This window comes from Pyrgilauda ruficollis, unplaced genomic scaffold (genome assembly GCF_017590135.1).
Source record: "Pyrgilauda ruficollis isolate IOZ18807 unplaced genomic scaffold, ASM1759013v1 scaffold57, whole genome shotgun sequence".
In the NCBI taxonomy this organism is placed as follows: Eukaryota; Metazoa; Chordata; class Aves; order Passeriformes; family Passeridae; genus Pyrgilauda; species Pyrgilauda ruficollis.
Genome location: NW_024527377.1, coordinates 2,165,656 through 2,191,330, shown reverse-complemented (window position 1 = coordinate 2,191,330; position 25,675 = coordinate 2,165,656). Strand labels below are relative to the sequence as shown.

The 25,675-nt window shown below is 46.8% G+C and overlaps 1 protein-coding gene across 1 annotated transcript; it reads right to left on the bottom strand.

The window, feature by feature from the left end:
* Positions 1–2,015: 2,015 nt before the first annotated feature.
* Positions 2,016–24,251, bottom strand: TGFBI (transforming growth factor beta induced). The gene is made up of 17 exons (XM_041482197.1): positions 24,101–24,251; positions 19,830–19,928; positions 13,221–13,285; positions 11,891–12,048; positions 10,779–10,943; positions 9,978–10,124; positions 9,146–9,287; positions 8,377–8,589; positions 8,098–8,235; positions 7,714–7,859; positions 7,414–7,550; positions 6,772–6,902; positions 4,700–4,824; positions 3,718–3,820; positions 3,305–3,384; positions 2,918–2,942; positions 2,016–2,751 (listed from the first exon to the last, which is right to left on the bottom strand). The coding sequence occupies exons 1-17, from the start codon at positions 24,208–24,210 to the stop codon at positions 2,696–2,698; spliced, it is 2,040 nt and encodes a 679-aa protein (XP_041338131.1). The 5' UTR covers positions 24,211–24,251; the 3' UTR covers positions 2,016–2,695.
* Positions 24,252–25,675: the final 1,424 nt, after the last annotated feature.

Below are 25,675 nucleotides of genomic sequence, written 5' to 3'. Positions count from 1 at the left end.
CCCTTGGCTGGGACATCCCTCAGGCTCCCACACCCAGCTGGGCCCATGGGAGCTCTCTGTGCCTTGGCCAGCACTTCCCCAGGGAAGTTATGTTTTGCCTCAGCACCAGCAACTTCCTTCTTCCTTTCACTTCCACCTTTTATCATATTAAAAAATATATTTTAAATATTTATTTAGAAAATGACAGATAAGTTTTTATTCCCATCATTTCAGCACTCCTCATTTCCCCATCTTTCAGCTGCTCTCCTGTTGCTTCATCCCTGGGCACCCCGTGAAGGCTGAAGCATTAACATCTCACTCCCCTTGGTGGAATTATTGGCAGCACTCACCCTCACATCACTGGATAAGGCACAGTGACAAATCCATGGGGAAAAATATCCCCAAAGTGTCAGTGAATGGAAGCAATGGATACAGTCCCTACTGATCAACTCAGACAGCTCAGCCACTGATCAAATCCATCTGTGTATCCCTCCCTGAACACAGAGGGATGAGACATCCGTTTGGAGCAGGGTTAAGCATTAAGAACTCCCAAGAGTTTCCACCATGAGCTGTAACCTGGATACACCAAAATCCTGTGGGAAGGCACCCTGTGATGGCTTCCCAGGTTGTAGGATCCCAGGGAAATGACAGAGCCAACACAACAGGGAGAGCACTGTGGGGGCTGCTGCTGGCACCCCACAGCAGCTCAGAGGACGGGACAGGCAGCAGGAGTGAGGCAGGGAGCACTGCCAAAGGACCAGGGAGCGTAAGCAACAGGAGAGAGCAAAAAGGGAATTGGATTGAAAGGATAATGCACCTCTATCTACTGGAAACAGCCAGGACTCATAAACCTGGTGATCTCTCAAAAGCCTAGCCAAATACATACAAAAAGCACAAAGGAGACCATCACCCCATCACCACACATCCTAATAGGTGCCCAGGAACCATGGAGTGAAAAGCCAGGGCTGTACTTCCAGGAGATGAAAACTGTTGTCTCAGCAGATGGGACTGCTTTGTGTATTAAGCTCATCTAAGCAGTTTTCTCTGCTCCTGTCTACTCAAGTGGTTTCATTTTGCAATGAAACAATTAGTCACCAAGCCAGATGCCAAGAAGCTATAAACAAGGGGCACTCACCTAGATGAGGAGCAGACCTACTTTTCACCCTTCCAAGTTGTGAAGACTTTATATCTCTCAATCATGAAGCATCAAGGAAGAGAAAATAAAACAGAGCAGATTTGACATGGCTTTCCCTCTTTCTCAGGCTTTGGAAGGAACAGTAATTAGTTTAACAGGAAGAAGCCGAGCCTCCCCCAAAATCCAATCCCTGATACAACCGTTCTGCCTTGGGCTGCTGGGATCAGGTGGCTGAAAGTGTTCCTCCTCAGCCTGAAATACCAGGACTGTATCATGCCAAAAAAATAACAAAGAAAAATTAGGGGGGTAGAGCGAGGGGTAGTGAAGAAGAGAAATAAAAGAAGAGCTAAAAGAGGAGCTGGGTATTTTTCACACATTTGAGTTATGCAGATGACTCCGAGCATGTGGGATTTCAGTTTGAGCTTTTAATAGAAGGAGAACTATCAGGGTATTTCTCTGCCAGAGCAAGCAAAACAACCTGAGTCTTTTGTGTTCTGCCCTTGACACGCTCTTTCTCTTTTTTGCCTCCTGCTCCTGGGTTTCACCAAGGTAATAACTACCAGGGAGGGAATCTAAAGCCATGATGGGGAGTAAACGCTGTCGGCAGCACAGAAGGTGGCACTGAGCTCCAGCTGCCAGGAAAGTGGCTGGGAGGATGTGCATGGCTGCCCTGTGCTCCTTGGAGAGTGACAGTGACTGCTCATGAAAGCACCAGCAAAAAATGATGCCAGGCCAGGATCAGAGAGAGAAATGTTCTGCCCTTCCACTCAAGTAACTATTGGGCCTATCAATGTTGATCCAGCCAAATCTGATTCCCCTCCTTCCCAGTGCTCAGGTTTGATCACCTGGTGCCATCAGGGAATTCAAGCCAAGCAAAAACCCAACCAAGCACTGTCATCACTTTTCATATTTATATTTTTGATTTTATTTTTAATTTTTATTAAAAAACAACCATTATTAAAAATGAATCATTTACTGGAAGGCTTCAGCCAGGGAGAACTCTCATTTCAAATCTCATAAACAAAATGCAGCACAGTTATAACCCATAGGCACAAAAAAAAAAAGACCCCAGTAAAAAAAAAAAAAAGAATACTTCAAACCATAGCTTATAACTATGCAATTTTCTCAATGTCAATAGAGAGAATTTTGTTAAAAGCCTGCAGATCAGAATTTGATGGATGACTTTTACAATCCAAGGGAAGAAGGAAGGACATGCTTGTTTAAAAAATAAAAGGCCCTTGGATGTACCTATCAAGCCCAAAACATTGAAAGTTGGAGAATAATTTTATTTAAAAAAGAAACAAAACAAAAATTAAACAGAACAAACAAAAAACCTCAAAACATTTCATTGGTCTGGGAAGTCAAAACGAAACAAATTGGTCTGGGAAGTCAAAACCAAATAAAAATGGTCTTAAAATATATACATATATATGGCTTTTCATTTTTCCTATCCGTTTCATTGCAAAGAAAAATAAATTTAAGGGTGGCATTTGGTTTTTGAAAAGGGTTCTGTCCTTCTCTTCAGCTGTCAGCTGGAGTGGATGGGATGGAGGCACTGACTTGTGGCTGCTCACGATGGGCTCAGAATCCCCCCGAGTTCTCCTTCATCCTCGCCAGTATCCGGGAATACACAGGGGCTGCCAGGGAGAAGAGCAAAGCTGGGTGGGCAGACACAAAGCATCCCCCTGCCCCTCTCCCCTCAGTCATGCTACATCTTGCTTAGAGCAAGAGAACAGGAGAAACCTCTTTAAGGGATGGGGGGACACAATGGAAATTAGAGATGAGCTGGAGAAGTTGTTTTACCTAGTCGAGGATTCCTCTGAGAAACCTGCATGGAAAGAAAGCACAGGGTTTGCATAAATGCAACACTCCAACAGCCATAAGAACAGTTTGTATGTCAATATAGTTATCCTTAGTCTCCAAAAGCTATGGATGGATGACTCTTCATTATTGGAAGCTGATATACAATAGTACCATGCCAAGGTTACATTCACAGTGTGCTGCAAACTGAAGCTTTGTGTTGCAAAATGTATCATTATTTCTTATATTATTAAATCATGCAAGACCAGAGGATGGATCATTCCATGAAACACATACTTTCCTTGGTAGTCAGCATATGAATGTGACATGATCTTCCAATAATTATTACCAAAATGCAATTTCAGCAGTTCTGCAGTGTGAGGTTTTTACCTTGGATAATGCAGATGCCTGTTTGAAGATTTCTAATGCGGGATCTGCAGGCTCATCACCTCTTTCTTGTGGCCTTGAAGCTAAGGGTGGGACATGGAGAGCATTGAAATGCTTGTCAGAGCATGCAGGCTGCTTCCTTCCACTATTTTCTGCTGAAAATCCCACTACAGACTAATCTCTCCTCAACAAACTGAAGCAATTTCCCCATGTCCCCAGTCCCTCCCCAAAGCAGTTTTGCTCTAACAAGGTTGCTCTGGACATTTCTCGCTTCCTTCCACTATTTTCTGCTGAAAATCCCACTACAGACTAATCTCTCCTCACCAAACTGGAGCAATTTCCCCGTGTCCCCAGTCCCTCCCAAAGCAGTTTTGCTGTAACAAGGTTGCTCTGGACATTTCTCACCATGGACCTACCCTGTGGCTGTAAGACAGAATTCACAGCATAAACGACACCATTTGTGGCCATGATATCACTTTCAGCAACAGGCTCCTTGTTGATATGTATTACGTTGTTCTTCTGTTCAGTAAAAGAAAAAATAAAAATGTAAAATATGAGAATCTTCTGTCATTTCCAATGTTATTTAAAAAAACCCTTCACTTTGCATTCACTTTGCATTCATTCATTCATTTACTGGATGATTTTCATTCCTCTTGCCAATTAAGGAGAATATAAAGACAAATTATAGCCTGAGCAGTTTGTCCTGGAATGGCTGGCAGGCTTTGGACTTCCTCAGTGCAACTGGCTGGGAATGCTGTCCCATGGCAGCAGAGCACATCCACCAGCAGGATGGCTGTGGAGATGGGATCAGGAGAGGGCAGAGTAGGACTGGACATGGGAAGAGTCCAGGGTGCACATTGGCCAATTCAGTGCACCTGGAAACACAGTCCCTTCCATTTTTGTCCTGTTTTCTTATGCACAGAGTGCATAGATTGCTTATTTTCTGAAATAAATTTTTCCTCAGTAGAGGATTCTACATTCTCTTATGTAGTGCAGAGTTTTTGAAATGAAATTATATATCTAAATAAACTCTGCTGTGCTAAGGGAGCCCATGCAGAGATCATTTTCATTACACAAAAAGATATGTTAGCTGAACAACCTTTTCATTTCATTTATTTATGTTTTTCCCCCCACAACTCAGGGTTAAATTTATAGCAGCTCCTGGAAATCATTCACAACTGCTCTTCTGGGGAGAAAGCTGAAGCAAACCACATTTCATTCTTCCAGCTTGTTGAATTGAACAATGGCAACAGTCCCTCCAGTGGAGCCCAGAAAACACGGGTGGGACCATGGATCCCACACCACCCAAAGGAGCACAGACATGCCTTGGTTCATGACATGGACAGCCAAGCACTGGGCAGCCCTGCTGACCCCAGAAGCCCATCTGAGAGGACTCACCATGCTGACTTCCAGTTTGTCCCCCTGCATGGATTTCAGCCTCACCAGGGCAGTGACCGCGCCGCTCACCAGGATCTCGTCAGCCACGTGGAACTTGAGGATGTTGGCAAGCTCCTTGGCATTACCTGGGGGAAGAAAACCTTCACATCTGCAAACCAGCACCAGCACTTGCGTCCTATATTTCACATGCTGGAATGGAATTGCTTGGAAAACACCATAATTTCCTGGAAGCATGAAGAAACAACGTAAAATTGAAAAGATAAACCAAACCAAAAAGCAGCAAAAGGACCTGGTCAGGGTATTAAGGCCATTCCTGCCTGGACAGGTCAGGTTCCCAAATCCAGAAAGACACCCCCAGTGTCCCACCTTGGTACCTACCAAGCCTGCCCTACACATGAATTCTCTCTTTCTTGGGTTCTCATCCCTCATTCTCTCAATGTGCCAAGTGAGAACCTGCTTCTCGGAATGAACCTGCTTCTCTTGCTGCTTTCACTTCCCAAGGAAGTCTGGGATGGGGTGGGGAAAGACCCATGTGAAATAAGGAAGCAGATAGGGCATTCTGGTATTTTCAAATGTCACCAAGGCCAGTGTCACTTGGCAACAATCCTCACAGCTGGGTAGGAAGGGGAAAAGTGCAGGAAAAGTGACACTAATGTGTCATGGACTGATGCCCTGATACCACCCCAATGAGTCTCTACTCATACAGCTGTGCTTTGAAGCAGATTTTAGGCAGATAAGGTGCTTTCCCTGCACCATCTATTTTCCAGAAGAGGTGGTGACATGCACAGCTCGGGCCAGTAGCACTTCTTCATCTTCTCCTTCAGAGGACACACGGTCACTGACAAGCCCCACAGACAGACAGGGTCACTGACAAGCCCCACAGACAGACAGAGTCACTGACAAGCCCCACAGACAGACAGGGTCACTGACAAGCCCTGCAGACAGCTAGTGCAAAGGTGGTCTCCATGCACAGAGCAGCTCCCTCAGCAAGGAGGACTTTTTCTTTCAATGCTTTCAAAGATTGTATGCAAGCTTTTTTCCATTATGGTTTTCCTTAGGGTGGCCACAGTTCACTCTGCACATCCTCACCAGCACAATCCACTTCTTCATCAGAGGCATAAGCTAAACATTTGTGTGAGGAAAGAACATCTGAAGTGTCTGCATCTGGGAATTTTCATTCCTGCAGCCATTTGCAATGGCTGCGAAACACTTCTGAAATATTTATATGTTAAGCATAAGACTGGATTGATATTACTGGTTCCTCATCCCTGCACTTAAAAGGATAACCAGCTACCATGGGCAGATGCTTCCCAAATTATGATGTCAATGTTTGGCTGGGTTTTAATGACAAGAAGACATTACATTCAAATACCTGACATTGTTTCCAGCCACAACCAGTTCTCAACATGAACAAAATAAAAGATCATGCTGCTTATCCAGAAGGGAGTTATTAAACATTCCCGTGCTTTTTTCCACACCCAGCCTGCATGCCTTTGCTTTTCAGGATACTGGTCTTTGTCTGAGCTAGAATGTACATTGTTGGCTTCCCAGGATTAGACTGGACCTCCTGCTTTGTCCATGTACATGGAGAAGGAGAAACAGCCCCAGCCTTTTATTACTTAAATTTCATACAGTGTAACTTGAGGCTGTATGTGGATTATGTCTTCTCTTTGCAAAATTTACTGCAGACACCCTGATCCTGTGTTGTCAAGAGTCACATTCTCATTTCTTTCATCCTTGAAAAAGGCAGGGGCCTCACTGGTTCTGTTAGAAATATCTGGGAGTTATCTCAATTAGACCACCACTGCAGCCAAATTAAAATCACAGTGAGTTTGTGACACACACTACAAACATGTCTTCCCAGAACACAGGCAGTATAAACCCCCCTTGTGGAATTCGGTGCCTCTCTGCATCCTCAGCTTCTGCTCACACAACTCCATTGGGTAGGAAGCTCATGCTTCCAACAGACAGAGCCAAGGAATGACATATAACAGAGAAATTTGGCCATTCCTCCTGGTATCACAGCAGTCACACACAGCAGCTCATCACTCAGATGTTCTGGAGATGCTCACCCAGCAGCTTGTTGAGCTCCCCCTGGGGCATGGCTTGGAAAGCTTCATTTGTGGGGGCAAACACCGTGAAGGTTCCCGGCCTGTTCAGGTTCTCTGTCAGCCCTGCAGACTGGATTGCAGCCACCAAGGTACTGCAAAGCAAACATGCATCAAATGCTTCACTGCAAACCACTTCACTGGTCAGCTGAGTGCTGGGCTCAAGAGAGAGCTGGGGAGTTACAACTGTGAAATCCTGCTGGGGTCCAGAATATCAAATAGCCAAAATGGTGATTAGGGAGGAAATGAGCCTGTGGGGTCCAACCAGAACACGTGAGAAGTGGCAAAGCAACCAGGGAGTGCTGACTCCATGGGGACCAGATGGTATGGGGAGTCAGAGAGGTCTGGCTGCAGTGGATCTGGTGGGCAGAGATGGCTTCAGAGCCAGGTTCTTGTGGTATTAAGGAAACCACTTACTCTTGGCTCACAGTTGATCAAGGGTTATTTGAAGTTTCACCCCCTATAATTTAGAGAGACCATGGTTTTGGATGATTTTTCTATGCTAAAAAAAATATACATTTTCATGACTACGACCCATAATAAATAGAAACTGCTTTGGCAGCTCTTCTGATTCTAACTGGCACTTGGGAAGAGCAGAAAGGTCACCTGAAGCGATGGTCTGCCTTGAGAACATCCATCACTGAGCCAGTCGGAGGAGTCAGCATTTTGTCCACACTAAAGAGGGTCCCAAACCTTCCCCTCTTGTCATGGGCAGCAATGCAGGCATTCTCAATGCACAGGTTCTGCAAACACAATCACAGAAAAGAAGGCTTCATTAGAATATGCTTCAAAAGAGAGATGTTGGTGCTTTCCACAGTGCTCACTTGCCCTTTTTACACGATAGCTGTAGCATCAGAACGCTGAGCATCACCCAGCCCCGGGGAGCACAGCACAGGAAGGACTCACATTGCGGTACACAAAAACTCTCAGCTCCTTGTCCCCCAGAGTCTGCAGTTTCTGTCCGTGATACAGATATTTAGAGGAGAGCTGGTCTTTAACAATGTGGTTCAGAAGCAAGTTTCTCATGTTGCTGTCAATAACAGGGAGTCCATCTGCAGCAGAAAGTGTGGAAAGAACCAGTGATTCATTTAAAATGGCTATTCAGACACTAAAAACCATTCAAATACAGAGTATTATCCACATCAGTTTTAAATTGTAAACCTGGATGCCACTGCCTCGAGGCATTTGAGAGAGGATTTGCATACTTGTGCACTGAAATTTGGTTGAAAACTGTTTGAAGGAGATCTGTGGCCCAAACTGATGGAAGAAAGGATTTAATCCCTGGTTTACCTTTGAACACATTATTCACTGGGGCAAGGAGGGTCACTTGCTCACTGCCAGTTAGATGAGAACTGAGCCCAGCTTGTCTGAAAAGGTCTGTAGACTTGGAAACTTCAGATTCTTGTGCCAACTCAAACACAGTCTTAGCTGAAAAGAAAAGCAACACATAGTAACCTTGCATTAAAGGTTATCCACTTATCATGGATATGCCCTCTAAATCCAGGATTTCCTTGGCAAAACAGACAAAAGACAGGCAGCTGAAAGAACACTGCAGAGAGGCACCAGTACCTGAGTCTGGGATCAGCAGCTCATTAACAAAATGTACAACGCCGTTGGTTGCCAGGACATCCTTGTTGGCAATGATGGGCCTCCCGTTGAGGGTCAGCTCTTCCCCACTGCAGCCCACGTCCAAGGTGGTTCCTTCCAGGGTCTCCATGGTCAGGCCAGCAATGATGGCCTCAGCACACATGGCTGACTTTAGGATGTGATGGTTCAGCAGGTCTGTGAGACAGAAGCATGCCTTACTGAGCTGCAAAGACCAGCTATAAAAGTATTGCAGCTTTCAGGGATCCTGTTCCATGGCCAGGGTGTACTCCATAAAATGCAGTCATTGTAAATTGAGCTAATTTCAATTCCACAGCCTGTGAAATAAAATGCCTAAAGAATCACTTTTTATACACTTTTGCCAACTTCAAAAGGTTTCATGTGTGTACTCGACTCACTTGTCAGGGGAAGTTACATTGATTAGATTTTATTTTTCTTGCATCTTGCTGGATCAGTAGAAATCACCACCTCAAAAAGTGATAAAGAAAACTCAGGAAATGGACTGCTTCAACTCCCTCATCCATATCTGGATGCCACTCCTGCCATGTCTACACATCTCCAAGCAAAGGGAGCTGGGCTGTCCCGTTCAAAAAGATGGACTCTGTCACATCTGTTCACTGCAGCTATTGTCAGAGTGTATCAAGGAGCTGTTGACTTGTCCTTGAGAAAAAAATTGAGAAGAACTGAAAAATACTCTTCAGTCTCTCAATGGCCTCAATAAACAGGCACTTACCCCTCAGGGCTTCTGGGTCTCCCAGGATCCTGTTCAGTGTTTCTCGTGGGATCTTCTCAAAGGCCTCGTTGGTCGGAGCCAGGAGTGTGTACTGGCCTTCGCTTTCCAGCAAGCTGCTGAGGTCAGATGCAGCCACAGCAGTCTTCACAAAAATAAGGAGAGAGGGAAAAACACATTCAGCCAGAATACAAAGGTCAGAAACTTTGTCCAGGGACACACTAAGGGCCAGACTTATTAAGCTTTTATAATTTCAGAGGACTTAGAAAAAGTCCTGAATAGCTTCATTCAGCACTTTGGTCCCTTTATAAATTTGACCCAGCACCATGGTTCTCTGGTGTTCCAGAAATTTGAGTACAAGAGTCCCTTTTTTTGGCAAGACTGAGAGCTAGTTCTAATACCCAGATATGCCTGGAAAGGCTCACAGTACTTCCAGTGAATAATTCAGATCAGAACCCACATCTGGCTAACTGCAAATCCCCTGTGCATTTTCCTTAATTTGGCAAATACCAAGGCAAATAAATCAGGACACATCAAATTGGAACAGTTAATATCTCCTAAGGCTAAGACTCCCCTACAAGAGTGAGGAGACAGATTCAGTCTCTGTTTTCTGAGCAGCCATAGACTGGTGGCAATTATTTATTTAAAACCCTACTTGCACTGATAGCAAATGCTTCTCTTCCTAAATCAAAAGGAGCTACATTGGTACAAGGATTTCATCAGCAGCTCCAAGGTCTCAGCCCAAGACACTGGCAAAGCTCTTCAGGACAATTCATTGGGGGTGGGCTGCCTGAGCATCTTTAAGGAGACCTGGAGCAGCCGTGTGTTGACTGACCCGAAGGGTTTCCAGGCTGTCCTCAGTCTCAATGATCTGCTGGATGGTGTTGGTGGTGGTGGCGATGACTTTGTCAATGACATGAACCACTCCGTTGGTGGCATGGTGGTCAGCTTTCAACAGCCTGGCACAGTTCACAGTCACAATCTGCAGAGGGAAAGACCCATGGGGTGTTACATGCACTAAAACCAGAAGGTAAAGCAGCTTCTGCTGCTTTTCTATTTCTATTTCAAATGCTGTGTGCATTGAGTCAGCAAGAGCAGGAATTGTATTTCCTTAAATATCCACCAAAAGTGAGAATGTTCTATCAAGAATATTTGAAATATTTAAAGTTTAAAGAGCTTTGAAAATCATCAGTGGTTTTTTCTACCCTCAAGACTAAGAAAATAAGCCAGAACCAATACTTGGGCAAGCAGAGTTACACAGCAGCATGGGCTGCAACAGCATTGAGGAAACCATCTGTTTAAAAATATAATTTTCAAACTCCTTCATAGTATATATCTTAATTCAATAGCTGTCGACCTAAGCATTAGAGAGTCCTGGAGGTCCCAGGACAGTGTAGGAGCTGCAAGGCAGCTGGAAAGCAAGCCTGCTGTGGGTAGGTTTAATATGAGGAAGAGCTTTACTGCAGGTGAGCATGCACTGAACAAGCTGCCCTGAGAGGGTGTGGGGCCTCCCTCACCAGAAACATCCAGAACCATGTGGACACAATCCTGTGCCATGTGCTCTGGGATGACCCTGCCAGGGGACCCACTGTGGTCCCTCCCAGCCTGAGCCAGCGTGGCTCTGTGAAGGCCTTACCCCGTTGGGATAGTGGTGGATCTGGATGGGCAGGTTCTGGTACATGGAGTTGAGTGTGGTGCCATGTTTCAGGTCATCTGTGAGGACCCGTTTGTCCACCATGTGGTAGCGGAGGGCATTGAGCAGCTCAATGTTAACGTTGCTCACTAAGGAGTCCAGAGTTTCCTGAAAATCAGAAAAATCAATTCTTCAGTACTGAGTGCAATTAGCATCTGTTAGAGAGTACCAGGAGGTCTGGCTGCTCCCAGGGTGCTCCCAAGGTGGGGATGTGGGCATGAATATTAAGTGATTCATTCAGCCTCATGCCATTTGTGTAAATTAAGAGCTCAGCTTTCTCAAATCTTTATCTTTTGCCATACAAAAGCAGCCAAGAGCTCTGACACCCAGTCCTTGGCACACAAAGGGATGATTGCATCTCCAGAATGGGATCATTGCATTGAAATGAGCAGTAAGGCAAAAGGGCCATTGACAAATACACTAAAGACCATTCCCAACAGCATCATCCCTACAAGGGGCTCTGCTGGGGCATTTGGGGCAGAGGCTTGGCAGTGGAGAGATCCATAAATATCCCCCCTCCCTGCCCTGATAGTGTTCTTGTTCACAGGGATGCTCAACTGGATGGGAGCAGCAGCAGGACAGCAGTGACCACTTCAGGAGTGGAAATATCACAAGACATGGAAAGAGAAAAGCAGAATGAATGTAAAGGAATGTATATCTAATAATTGAGCATGGGACACAGTCATGTGGGAATTTATGAGGCTCAGCTGGGACTGGCTATTTGTACAAATTAAGAACAACCAGAATGGTGATGTAAGGGTCAACAAGAAAACTGGTAAGGGACAGGAAACTTCTTGCTGTAGGTTTCAGTTCAATCTCTAATGGCAACAGGCAGGGAAAACTGAATGAGGGGATTTCTACATCCACATCTCTCTGGTGAAGGGATCCTTCAGAAGCAAAGTCCTGGAGCTGATGGACCAGTGCAATGAAAACCATCCCGGAAATCCACAGTCCTTCCTCTATCAGTACTATCCCTATCCTTCCAGACCCCTGCAGAGCTGGATCTCCACTAGGGAAAATCAGAGGAAGAGAACGAAGCAGAGGAATTATCTTACAGCAGACAAGGATGCCCAGGCCTCATTACTGGGAGCAAAAATTGTAAAACTTCCAGGTCCTTCGATTTCTGGCCTTAGGTTGGAGCGGTCGGAGTAGAGCTGTGTGGTGGCAGACCCAACTACTCCCAGGGTTTCATAGATGTTGGAAAGTGGCAGAGCTGAAAGAAGAGAAGGTTAAGTTCCCAAAAACATCATTCCTCCTTCTGTCTGAATTAAAGCATAGCTGGTGAGAACTGGGAAATGAAGCACACCAGGGGATTGGTGTCTGTTCAATAATTAGATAATAAATAATCATAGCCTGACAGCTTCACCCTCAATTACAGCAGTGTAATCCAGGATCTACTGTATTCTTGCAAGTTTGAATGGACTTATTCTGCATTTATACAAATGTGATTTAGACACCAAACCCTTTTGGCATCATTCCAGGGTTTCTGAGCCCCCCAGGGGCTCCCCTGGTGTCTCTGCACATCCACAGTGATGTGCTGAGATCCCACAAATGTGATTTAGGCAAGCAAAGATATTGATTGCTTTCAGCCAATCCTGTTTTTATTCAGGCTTTTGGGATTTGGAGTTGGACACTGCTGGTCTCAGTGTCCACTGACCATGTGTACCAACCCATGTGGTTAACTTGGATCCATCAGACTTTTGTGGAAGTGTTCTGAAAGCGAAAGCAGAATATGGCTTTCTTCAATTAACCCAGTTTATTCCCCCCCAATATCAACTGCATTTTCTCCCAAATAAAACTTTGCTAACCCATGCTTGCCTCTTCAATTAACCCAGTTTATTCCCCCCCAATATCAACTGTATTTTCTCCCACATAAAACTTTGTAACCCATGCTTGCCAAAATGTTCAAGGCCAGTTTGGATGGGGCTTGGAGTAACCTGGTCTAGTGGAAGAGGTCCCTGCCCATGGCAGGGGTTGGAACCAGATGATCTTTAAGGTTCATTCCAGTACAAACCACTCTATGAATCTATGAAAATAAAAATGAGCAGAGATTGGCAGAGCTGGCTATTACTCTGCCATTCCTCTGAATTGACTTTCCAATACAGATATATTACTTGCTGGAATAAGTAGTTCCCTATGGCCTTCCCATGCTTGATTAAGTTCAATTACATCCAAGGTTCTAAGTTGTCTGGAACATTTAGCATGCTTTGGAGCTGATCTGACTCTTGGCTGGTGCTCCACCGAGTCCATTTTGGACTTGTTCATGGCAATATTGTGCAGAAATTGCAAAAAATCAAATCCACTTTGGGCAATTTTCTAACATTTCCCTTTACTAGGCAGCTGTATAATTTTAAGAAGTCTAAAAAATGTCAAACATGTTTTTACCAGCTGGGCAGCCTTTTTCTCCAGGAACTTTTTCATATCCAGGACAGCACTCGTAACTGATTACTCTGCAATAAGAGATGGATACAGCAGATTAACCAGCAGTGTCTCACAGCTTTTTCTCTATTTGACAACATTCTGGGTCCATCCATATTGGGGATGTTTCCAAGCAGATTCTTCATTAGAAATACAGACTGCAACAAAAGACTGACCACACTTTTATCTCCTTCAGGGCTGCATGTTGCCAATTTCTCCACAGAACAAAAGCAGACACAATTTCTTTTCAAAAATACACTTTCCAGGAGACTTTATACAAACAGTGGATGGAAACTGATTCCACAGTCCCAACAAGACTGCCAGTGCTGGTTCATCTGGGCCCATTTCCCATGGGATTTGGGGATCTCCTCGGCTGACTGCTGCTGTCACATCTCATCACTGCTCAGGCAACACCCGCAGCTCCACCGTGGCTGTTTGACCAAACCAGCCAAGCATTTCCCTCTCATTTCACCCTGTTTCTGTCCACCACCAGAAATTATTTTCTAACTTATGGTAAAACCCACAAGACAGACCTGGAGGGAAAGGAGAACCCTGCTCTCAGATATGTGCATTGGCACAAGGACTTGGGAAAAGCCCTGCAAGGAGAAATTCCACCAGTGGTGGGATGTGTATCCACAGGCAGCCCGGGCAGTACCACAGCACAGCTGTGTCCCTGTGAGCAGCCTCAGAGCAGCACTTCCTTCTGACTGGCAGCACTTTCCCCCTGTAAAACCAAGGGGGTCAGAGGCACCACCCTGGGCTGTCCTGACAATGTGCATACCCTGAATAAGCAAGAGCTGCCTGAAAACTGCATCCATCAGCTGCAGCTCAACGGGAAACAATCATCTGATTCTCAAAGGTGGCCATTTGAGGGAACATGGCTTGATATTGAGAGGGAGAAGAAAAAAAAAAAAAAAAGAAAAAAAGGAAAAGAGAAAAAAGATCAATCAAAAGTTGCCTGCTTATTTTTCCCAGGGGATTCTTTCACCTCTTGCTCTATGCTTGGTGTGAAAGTAACAAGGCCACCTGATTGATGGGCTGAGAGAGCCAGGGAATAGGTGTTGCTCCCAAAGACAAGCATTTCCTCTGTGCTCCTAGTTGAATTTGAGACAAGTAGGATGCTGTATTGCTGAGGGTCAGCACACTCACCCAAAGAGAGAGGAAAATCCTCCAGCTTCAGATATTTGTCATCATTTTAACAAACAGTAGAAATGCCTGGGGTTTAATAGGGAATTCTTCGAGGCAATTAAGAGCCAGAAAGTGAAACAAATACCTGCTTTTGTGTGACAGAAGCAAATAAATTCTGTGTCATGGTTTCCTAAGAGAATTACAAACCAAACCCAGACTGATTGTCTAGACATTATATATTCCATGTGGGAAAGAGTTTGCCTAAAGCAATCCCTTCCTTTGACTACTGGAGATCTTAACACCCTGCTGCTCTGCTTTCCCAGCCCCCCTGTCTCGTGTTCATTGGAAACACACACTTTCTTCCCCCACCACTCCCCTCCCCTACCTCCAATTTTTCTTTTTTTCACCCTAGAAACTAAATCCAGTCTAGACAGTTCCCTTGGTTCAGACCTGTAATCAAAGATGAAGAGCTGATTAAAGAGAGATCATTCCAAAGTGCTGACGAGGCTTTAAAAGCTTTACTTATAGATCAATTAGAGATTAATAAGCTGCTCCAAAGGAGCAGGACGTGGATGCACACAGCCTGTGGCACACTGGCTCAGAGCTGCCCCTGGTGCCTGCCAGGAGGGGAGGGCAGTGGGAAGGGTCAGATACCTGGTCAGATGTCCCTGCCCATGGCAGGGGGATGGAACTGGATAGTGCTTAAAGCCCCTTCCCAGCCAAACCATTCTGTGATTCTGTGACTGCACCTCCTGCTTTTCACTGTGTTTGTGGGCATCTCCAGCAGCAAGGGAAGCTCATGGCAAGAAGCACCAGGGCAGAAACAGGGCCAGCTCCACTTGGGCAGGGACTCCCTCAAGTCCCCTGTCTCACTCTCGCACTGAAGGTGGCCTCCAGCATCACCTGGAGTGTTCTGGCACATCACCATCCCGAGCTCTGGCAAACTGCTGCAAAGGCCAGAGGAACACAGAGAACACTGAGGTGCTCAGCCAAGGGCTGGCACCTACAAGGAGCCAGAGATGAAGGTTATAAAACACAGCTTCAGCTTCACAGCTTCAGCTTCAGGCATTTGGCCTCCCATGGCTGGTGGACCCGTGGTAACAAAAGCCCACCCAAAGGCACCATTGAAGGGGTTGCTCAGAAGTGGGCCCAAGGCATGTCCCCAGCTGGTCCTGCAGCCACCTCCAGCCCTCAGAGAGGAGCAGCAGAGCCGTGGCTGAAGGATGCTCTGCATCTCAGTGCTGCCTTCCCCCACATCCATGGGGCAGGGAGGCTGCTCTGGGCACGTCCTGCTCCAGCTGGCTGAGAGCCACATTCTGCTGCCCAGGGAGGAGAACTTCCCCTGAGCACCTCCCAGGCACTCTCCACACCGTGGGCTCTGCACAGAAGCCTTTGGAACTGCCCAGTCCATCCCTGTTTCTGCTGCCTGCTCCTGGCCCAGCCCCTGCACCGGGACACGGCGGATGCGGTGGGTTAGGGTAGCACTGCCCTCACACAACGAGCATTTGTCACCCACTCTGCAACGCCTCAACCACAGTTTCCTGACCTCCTCAATGAGTAATTTCAAGTCAAATCTATAGTTTTTTTGCCTCTGGTTTTGAAACACTATTTCTTTAATGTGTATTTGTGTCTGCCTGTAGAAGCAAGCTCCTTTAGTTTAGGCTTTTATTAGTCATTGTTCCACTGCTGTTGCATTCTTAGGAGCTGAAATTAAATTTAAAGTGCATTTTTCAAGGTAATAAAAATAAGCTTAGGTATATATTAGTGAAAAAGATCCATTTGTAATAATTTCCTGTAATAAAGCCCATATGTTTTGTTTTTGTAAAGTAAGTGCCAATAGTTTTTTTCTAAACTGAGGAAAGTACAACACACATGAAAAAAGGAAAGTTAATTTAAAAGGGAAAAAAAAAGGAATCCATTGATGGGTTATTCCTCAAAAAATAATCAAAACCAAAATTTATGAGTTGTCTTCATTCCCAAGACAAAACCATGTGTGGAGATGTGTTCCATTGCAACCCCAGTTCTGGAAGAATGAGTCCAGTGCACAAGGTAAGGAGAAAAGTATAAAATACACAGGCAAAATAATGAAAATATACTCTGAATGGACTACTTCTTTAACTTTGGAATAACCAACAGTGGAAAGTTACCTAATTACCAAAACACTTTTGTCTCAGGGCTCCTTGAAATCAAAGCAGTGTCAGACTTCTTGCCAACTATCTTATCTCATTTCATCAGCAAAGATAAAAACTCTACATAAATCCTCTACCTAATTTCTCCACAACTGTGTGAGCCAATACTGTGTGAGCAGATAAAAACAAATTAAAAAAAAAAGGCAGATAAAGAGAGATAAAGAGGTAGAAGTCTTCTTCTGATGCATGAATTAAAATTTCCATTGTGCACAAACAGCCTCACTGGAGTTACACCACCTCTGTGGGCCAGAAAATGCCTCCCAAGCATCAAATCTAGAAAGCCCCCAGTCTCCCCAGCGAGGTGTAAGCCCTTTGTTTGTGCCAGCAGCCACGGAGGAGCTCAGCACAGCACCTGCTGCTCCCCAGGTGCCTGAGCAGCACCCAAAGGTGAGGCACGCTGAGCCAAGGCTGCAGCCCAAGCACAGCTGTGGTTCTCAGGCTGGCTTTCCTTGCTGCTCCAGTCACTCCAAGCCTCCTGATGCAGGATGTGACCCTTCCACAGGGAGTGAAGTTATGCTGCAGGTGTGCAGCAACTGTTCTGCCTTCCTTGCTGAGGGGTGAATTTCTCTGCTCACAGCCAGCTCTGCAGGAGCTCAGCTTCGCTCCTCAGCAGTTCCTGCTCCCTCACTGACCTCCCTCCCAGTACCTGTTTGAAAAGGTGCTCCGAGCAGGAAAAGGAAAGAAACCAAAGCAGTCAAACCTATTGTCCTAGAGCCAGGCATTTTCACCTGCAACACACATATAGCTTCTGGCACCAGTGACACTTTAAGCAAATACAGAGGAAAACAGCCCGGTCAAAAGTGAAGTAGATGAGATGGCTCAAGTGTCTCCTCCCCAGGACTGCTGTTCTCAGGTGGGAAAAACCTTTCAGGAGGAGGAGAAAATGACCATGCTTATGCAGCTCCACCATTCCCCCAGGGCTGATGGGGGATCCCCCTGCATGTGAGAGGACCACCCACACAGCTTTAGGGGGAACAGCTGACTACAGATCCCAAGCAAAGGCAGGATCCAGCCAGTTATGATAAATGTGCCAAATCCTGATTTTTTTCCTAGGATTTAAGAGTATTCTCGAAACCTCTCAAGGACCAGCTCAGTCCAACAGGAGGGGCCAGTTTGGAGTTCATGCTGAGCACCATCAGCTGTGCCCACCCGATCTCCTGGGCTATGACACCTGAGCGCAGCATCGGACTCCTGACACTGCTGTAGGAATTTGACTGCTACAGCATAATGCATCCTGTCCTTTATAGCCCAAATGACTCCTGATTGCTTCCATATGCCAGGCACACCACGTCCAGTGGGAGCCATCACAAGCAAACATTTGTAATCAGAGCTGTCCCATGGTCCCCTGGAAAATCTGAGTCAAGGCACGTGTCCTTTGTTCTGCACCAGCACTGCTAAAGGAGAAAGCAGGGCCCAGGCTCAGGAATGACTGGGAGAAGACAATAACACCCATTGTGGAGATGATGTAAAGCAAAGAATAGTGAGCAAATTCTGTGGATAATGGAAAGATTACCTCATAGGTTAACAGGCAGGTTAATGGTCTGTGTGCTTTTCTCTCAGTAATGCATCACTGGGTGAGACACTTGGGTAAAAGCAGAGAAAATGAGGTAGAAGAGTTCACCCCAAATGAAAGAGTTCTCCTCAAATGAAATAATGAAATACTGCCAGATCCCAGTTATTCCACCTCCTCCTCAAGATAAGTGCATGAGTTTGTCTGTGCCAAATACAGCTGCACACTTGGTTTATGTAAGGTTAGTTTCTCACTTGCTTCAGAGCTAAAGAAATCCATGGCTGGACTGCTTTGCCTTTCAGTGACCAGAGCAGCAAAACTCTCCCACATCCACAGCTGAGTAGTGTTTTCTTTGGAGACATAGTGAGCTACTCTGTTATCAGGAAAGGCAACGATGAGACCATATTGCTGTGCCATAACCTTGTCCTTTTCATGTCAAGAAGCACCATTATTCAGCCAAGATGACAGCCTGAACTCTAATCACCCAAGCTAAGCCTGCCCAAAATTTTGTTTGTAGAATTAAGGGCAGGGGATCTGGTTGCTTGTTTTTACAATATTGCTTCTCCTTTTTTTTTTTTTTTTTCCCCTGAAAAGACAACTGGACATAAGGAAAACAGTGGTACATGCACACTACATGTTACAGCCAGCAATACATCTGCCTAAAGTACAGAATTTTCCTCCTTGGGGCAAATTCATGTGAAGTACAATGAAAGGCCAAAAGCTGTGCACAGCCATGACTCCTGGTTTGCTTCCTTCCTCCCCACACCAACAGCACACATGAATCCTGACAGCCAGGTGTCACAGCTAAACCAGTGATGGCAACCCAAATCTGCAGGGAAGAACAGCATGTTGCTATAGATCTAATTACAATTTACACTGAGCCATAAGGGAAACAAATGAGATGATTTTCTTCTCTCTGTTCTTGACCCTGCAGATCCAGGATGAGACCTGACCCAGACCTCTGATCCCACAGCTCAGGGAATCTTTGCACTGACCCTGGGTGTTGGGATGGTCCATGCTGTGGGCCAGCAAGGGAGTCCAAAAGCCCAGCCTGGACTACAGCAAGGAAAAAGATTCTCTGCTCCTGCTCTACTGCCTGGCAGATAGTCAAGCATGCATAGCCTTAATTATCTGCTGACTGCATCTTTCAAAAGAATGTCCCGAGGCTGCTCACACAGATTCTTCATGCAACAGCTACTTGAATATTATTGTTTGCAATGTTAGACGTGGAATTGGCCTGCAAGTCTGATTAACTTTCCTGGTGGAGTCAGAGAGTGTTGGCTAAAGCTGACACCTCTTTCCTTTTATTTGTTTTCCCTTCCAAAGCAAACAGATGGAGATGAATTTTACATTCTCTCCAATATCCATCAGCTCTGGGCTGCCTTTTTTCCCCCTTTTTATTTCCCAAATCTAGGCAGCATTGAGCCTAGCGTGGAGACAGACAGTACTAGAAAACATCTGGCCCACACTTCATTACAGCACAGAGAGCTATATAAGTACATATAGAAATGCAATTAGAATAAACCATCAGGGTTTATGTTTACATGGCACTTTTCATTCTTAACATCAGAGTGTTTTAGAAAAACAAATATTTCTCAGGGGGTAAAAAGCTAAAACGATTTTTAACACAGACACACGTGACACACACAACATGGGCTGTGACATCCCACATCTGCTGTCTGCTTCTGCCCCACAGCACCCCCCTCCACAACGGGGTCTTTGGGGACACCCTGGCACTCAGGGACTTACGTGGACTTCCCACAGATCTTCCTCTGGTACCACTGCTTGCAGTTGGTGAAATATTTCCTGTTGGTGCCGATCAGCTTCTGCACGGCGCACACGTTGGGGCTGCAGGGAACAGAGCACAAGAGGGTCCTGTAAGCCTCCCTCCTGCCAATGCTGACCCCCAGCACGGAGCCAGACCCCACCTGACAGTGCCTGAAAAGCCCCGCTGGGATGGCAAGGGAGGAAACCTTGAGAGCTGCAAGTCAACTTGCTCAATTCAGGCCTACAGTGATTATCATGAAGTGGAGGAAGCAGTGAAAGAGATCTTTCTTGACTCTGCCAGAGCATCTCTTTCTTCACTGAGTACAAATTCTTGACTTTTTTCCATGTTCCACCTCTCACCAAAATATAAAGAAATCAAGTCAAAATCCTTTGGTCAGAATTTCCATGTTGAACAGCTACTTCAAAACTCAGCTAAAACCCAGAAATTATGCAATAATACAAATCATTGCTAAAGAAACCATTATTTTATTGTCTAGGACATATAAAAAATAAAACAGGTATTTATCAGTCTATGACTTGCACCAAACCCAAAACTTTGGCTATATGATAGACTCAGCAAATTCTGGACATAAGGGGAAAAGGACCTGAATGAGGGGAGAAGGAGCAGTGGCACTGCCCTCCCCTGTTCCAACACACCAGATATGACAGCACAGATCAAGAGGGGCTGTACCAGCTCATAAGGTAGCAAGAGCTCCTGCTCAGCCAAAAAACCTGGTGGTTGGTGTTCCATGTATGAGTAACCCTGAGAGCTGACTGCAGCCCTGCAGCTTTCTAAGAAGTGGTATGACTATGAGCAGAGACGTGGTCAAGCTGGAGCTGGGAGTTTCTTTGCTGCTGGTTTGGCCAGCACAGCACTTCCCTGCTCTGTCTGGCTCACCAGCTCTGTGGTTTGTGGCCAGCAGCCCTGGCCACGTGTGTAGGCAAAACATGGTCAGCACAAAAGATATGATTTATGGATCTGGGTTGCAAGGCCATCAACTGCCTCTGGGCTTGACCAGAGGTGTAGCAAATGCTCAAGCAAGCTGAGGATGCTTAGCCCAGCTGAGGCTTTATTCCCACCATCACCACCATGTCCCAGTTGCAGCAGCATCACTAAAAGTATGCACAGTACCGGCTGCCAAGCAGATGAAGGGAAAACAGATAATTAAGCAAAACACATAAATCATCACTTCAGCCTGTCAGAAGTGCTCTGTGCTGTCCAAGGCAGATTTTTCGTTTGCACAAACGAAACTCCAGATGGGGTCTGGAGATGCTCCTGTGAAGGTCTTGTTGCTGTGCTCAGGAGAACAGGCAGCAGCCTGTGTCCCGCTGTGTCTGACCGAGGCTTTGCCCGCTTGCCCCCCAAAAAGAACAAAAGCAGAGCTTGCAGCCCAACCACCAAGTCCTCCTGTGGCCGTGCTCGCTTTTCAGCGGCATCCCAGAGCGGGCCAGCCTGCCATCATTAGCATGAATTAACCTGAGGGTCTCCTATAGCTGGCTGACTCCAGTGCCAGCCTCCACGGGAGCCTGGCTTGCCTTCAATGAGCCTTTGTTGTGCGGCTGCTGCAGGGCCTGGGGAGGCAGCATCCGACCCTGCGTGTCCCAGGCACCTTCATCCTGCCCCGAGGGGAGAGAGAGGACCCGCGGGACCCAGGGAGACTCAGCTCATCGCTTCCCTTATTGCTGCCACATCCAGTAATGGTAGCTTGTTTCTTCATGAAAGGATTTCATTCAGTTTCTGTATATAAGGCAGGGAACAAGGAGCGAAAACCTACTGAAAAAAAGTTAGAAATCACAAAACCAAACTTTCAGCTGGTGCAAACTGGCCCAGACTCAGCAACTTCCAAGCCAAATCATCACTTAGAGAGACGTCTGTGCTCTCTGACTCAGCCCACCTTGGCCACCCGGCCCTGCCTTGCCGAAATATGGTTCCAATTACATCGAAATTCCAAACTTTGCCTCGATTTTAGCATCTGGCTGACGGCAGTGGACAATGCCTCTAATATTCATCTTGACAAGCCTGGCTACTGAAGGACTTGTTTGATCACTTCCCCCACATCCCCAGGAGCAGCCTGCCAAGAAAACCCTTGTGCCTCCAGGACAGTACTTAACTGCCTTGCTCCCTCCTCCCTGCCTGGGACTGCAGCTCTGTGGGGCTGCTCCTCCCTCCCTGACTTATGGGGGAAAACTTCTTTCCAGTTTTTCCTCAGTGTGGAAGAACCCCCGCTCAGGACTGTGTTATCAATGATTCCCGCAGGCACGCTGTAGTAGCGGCTCCCTGCATTGCATGTTCTGGTTCCTTGCCCAGTCTGGCTTAAAATGAATTTGTCAACACTCTTCCCTCTCCTCGTTGGAGTTCATCACCTCTGCCATGCCGTTCCCAGCCAGCCGCGCTGACTCCAGGATAAAACTGCCTATTGTTCCCCTTCAGCCAAAGCCTTTTGCTTGGCAGCAGCAGCTGGGAGCTGCTGGGACAGGGGCTGCCCTTGGGAAGAGGCTGAGAAAAGCAGGAGTTAATGCACAGCCCCAGATACCTGCAATGGCTGTGGCCATGGAGCTCCCCAGCATCGCGTTGTGCCCACAAAGCTGGCTGGGTTTGGGAAGAACACTCCTACATTTTCATCTTCAAACGTTAACGTTCCTTATGCACTTTTCAGCTCCTGTCACTGACTTGAGCTGGTTCATTTTAAAAAAAGTTAATTAAGACGTACAAGTTTTGCTGTAGAGCCAAGCTCTGCCTCCCAACTCGCTCTTGGCTCAATAGGGGCATTGATGGTGTGGGGGATGCTCACAGCAAAGGGTGGCAGTCCTGGTTGCACATCCCTCTGGAGCTGGCTCCTGCAAAGCAACACAACACACCCCACATCCAGGAGGTTTTTGGCTGGTTTTGTGCTGCTGTATCTCTTTGGCACATCACTAATCAATACTCAAATTGCGTGTATGTTCAAAAGTTAGCTTGGTAAAAATCACTCTCTCCATCACAATGGGAGCAGTGAGCAAAGAGCTGTGCTCAGCTACACTGGGTTTATCTCAACTCAGATGGAAGTTCTGGCATTCCAGTTCCTTGTGTCTCCCAAAGATCTCAGGCACCAGAGTGGACCAGAGTCACATCTTACCCAGTGCCTCTGGGAATTGTGCAGGGAGTAATGTAACAAGCTTCTCTCTGCAGAGCTGAGTGCACTGCTTTACACCAGGACTGCCCTAACTTATTCAGCCTGAGCAAACTTCAACCTCAGGGCTATCAGCAGAACTATTTACTTAGTTTCACATGACACAGAGATGGTGAACAAGATTCACTGTATTTCTGCATAAATCACTGCAATTCTGGCATTATTGACCTATTACAAATAAATATCAGCTCAGAATTTGCCTGTTGGATTGTGTCCCTGGTCAGGCATACAAACAGCACATCCCTTGTCATAAATCCTGACCTAGATCCCTGCCAGAGAATGTATCAAATTGCAATATTTAAATCTTGGGAGTTTTTAAATTTAAAACATTTCATGACCTTGCTTCCAGCAACACACTTAAACAGAAGCTTCAACTCAATCTCTGTCACCATCCCGAGAGATGGAAGCCAGCTGAAAGCTCTTTCATCCTTTCACCATTCCTAATTCTTAATAAACTTTAGAAACAGTGGGAACAACTATTAACATTGGGTTAGTTTTCTGCCTATTAATGAAGACAAAAAGTACTCACTCTATAATAGACTGTGTATCAAGCAAGAGAGGTCTACATGCATTTTTCCATAGGCCTTATCTTGTAAAGTTTATGAGTAAATTAGTGATTATTCTTGTCAAGAAAACTTCCAAGACTAGCTGAGGTTTTGAGTGAAAGAGTAAGTTGGTGCTGAGTCCCCAGAGACATTGAAGGTTTTTTTCTTACAAATTCATAACAACAATAACTCTTTCCACAAAATCTTTAATGGCTCGAAATCTAGGGATTTTTATCCCCTTTTTCCTTGACAGGGATAAACTGATAAAGAAGCATTGGAGGGTCTGAACTGACATCTGCAATACTAAGTTTCGTGATGGAAAGGGAGAAAAGTTACCGAAAAAGAAGAAAAGAAGGTTACCAGGGCATGAAAGAGAAGGAAATGAAAGCAGCCGTTACCGAGAGAGCTCCGCACGGTGCCCGCACAAAGAGCCCGCGGGCCGGGCGAGCCCGCTCCGGGCGCATCCCCGCGGGACCCGGCCAAGCGGAGGGGAAAAAGGGTTTAAAAGAGCTTTTCCCCCCTCCCTGCCTCCCCTTACCCGTGCTGCCGGCCGCGGAGCCGGCTGTGCTGCAGGACCTGCTGGTACGGGGACTTGGCGGCGGCGGCGAGCCCGAGCGCCAGCAGCAGCAGCGGCAGCGGGCGCGCCATGGCCGGGCACGGCACGGCACGGCACGGACCGGCACGGCACGGACCGGCACGGCACGGCACGGCACGGCACGGCACGGCACGGACCGGCACGGGATGGGACGGGACGGGACGGGCCGGCAGCAGCGAGCCCGTTAAATGCAGCGGCGGAGCGGGGGCGGGAGCGGCCCCGCGGGGGGAGCGGAGCCGCCCGGCCCGGCCCGGCCCGGCGGGAGGGGAGGGGAGAGGGGAGAGGGGCCGCCCCCCGCCAAGGGCATCCATCCGTCCCTCCGTCCGCCCACCCGGCCTTCCATCCCTCCGGCTTCCCGCGGACACCCGCCCTTCCATGCCTCCGGCTTCCCGCACTTCGCTCCGTCCGTGCTCCGGAGACCCGCCGCGGTGCGGGGGAAGCAGACAGGGATGTTTTCTATCCCCCTTCCCAGAGCAGCGTTTCATCTTCAATTTCTTCTTCACCCGGACTTTTCCCTCCATCCTGCCCGCAGTCGGGACTCAGAGCGGTGTGTGCACTGCCACACTCCCGGTGTCCCACCCGCTCCAATCCCTTGTTTATTATAAAATAATAATTATAATGTTAATATATAAACCCCTCCGTGATGCCCCTGTCCGGAGGCTCTCCTGCTTTCAGCCCAGCCCTGCCCACGCCGCGGGAATGTCACCCGCGCTGCCTCCCCAGGTCCCCTCAGTGCCTCCTGGTGTCGCCCCGCTCTCAGCCGCTTCCAGCACTGGCAGGGGTCACCCTTGGCAAGAGGTTTGTTGTTGCTTTTATACCAAACCAAATGAAAGCCGGAGGTCTTAGGCTGAGAAAGTTGGGGGTGTTCAGTCTGGAGAAGAGCAGCTTCAGGGAGATCTTAGAGACTCTAACAGTACCTAAACGGGGCTTACAAAAGGAAAGAGAGCGAGTTTTTCTATGGGTAGGTAGTGTTAGGACAAAGGAGAATGGTTTTAAACTAAAAGGGGAGAGGTTTAGATTTGATATTAAGAAGAAATTCTCTGTGAGGTTGCCCAGAGAAGCTGTGGCTGCCCCATCCCTGGAAGTGTCCAGGGCCAAGCTGGATGGGGCTTGGAGCAACCTGGGATAATGGAAGGCATCCCTGTCCATGGCAGGAGGTTGGAACAAGATGAGCTTGTAAGTTCCTTCCAAACCAAAATTTTGTGTGATTCTATGATTCACTGCAGCATCCCAGTGTTTGTAAAGGATTTGCTCTGATTGGACTGACATCAAAGTCAAAGGATTCTTTCCTCCCTAAATCTGCCTGGGAAGCAAAAAGGGTCCTTTGGGGCCACTTGCCCTAAGGGGCAGATCTGTGCAAAATCCTCCTGTGGCTTTGCAGACTGGGCAGTGGCCAGCAAGGGCAGCTGCTCAGCAAAGGATGGGAATTGAAACGTGTCCAGTGAGCAGCTGCTGAGCCAAAGAGAAAAAGTCTTTAGCAATATCAAACACTTTAAATTTACAAAGTTTTTTTCCCCC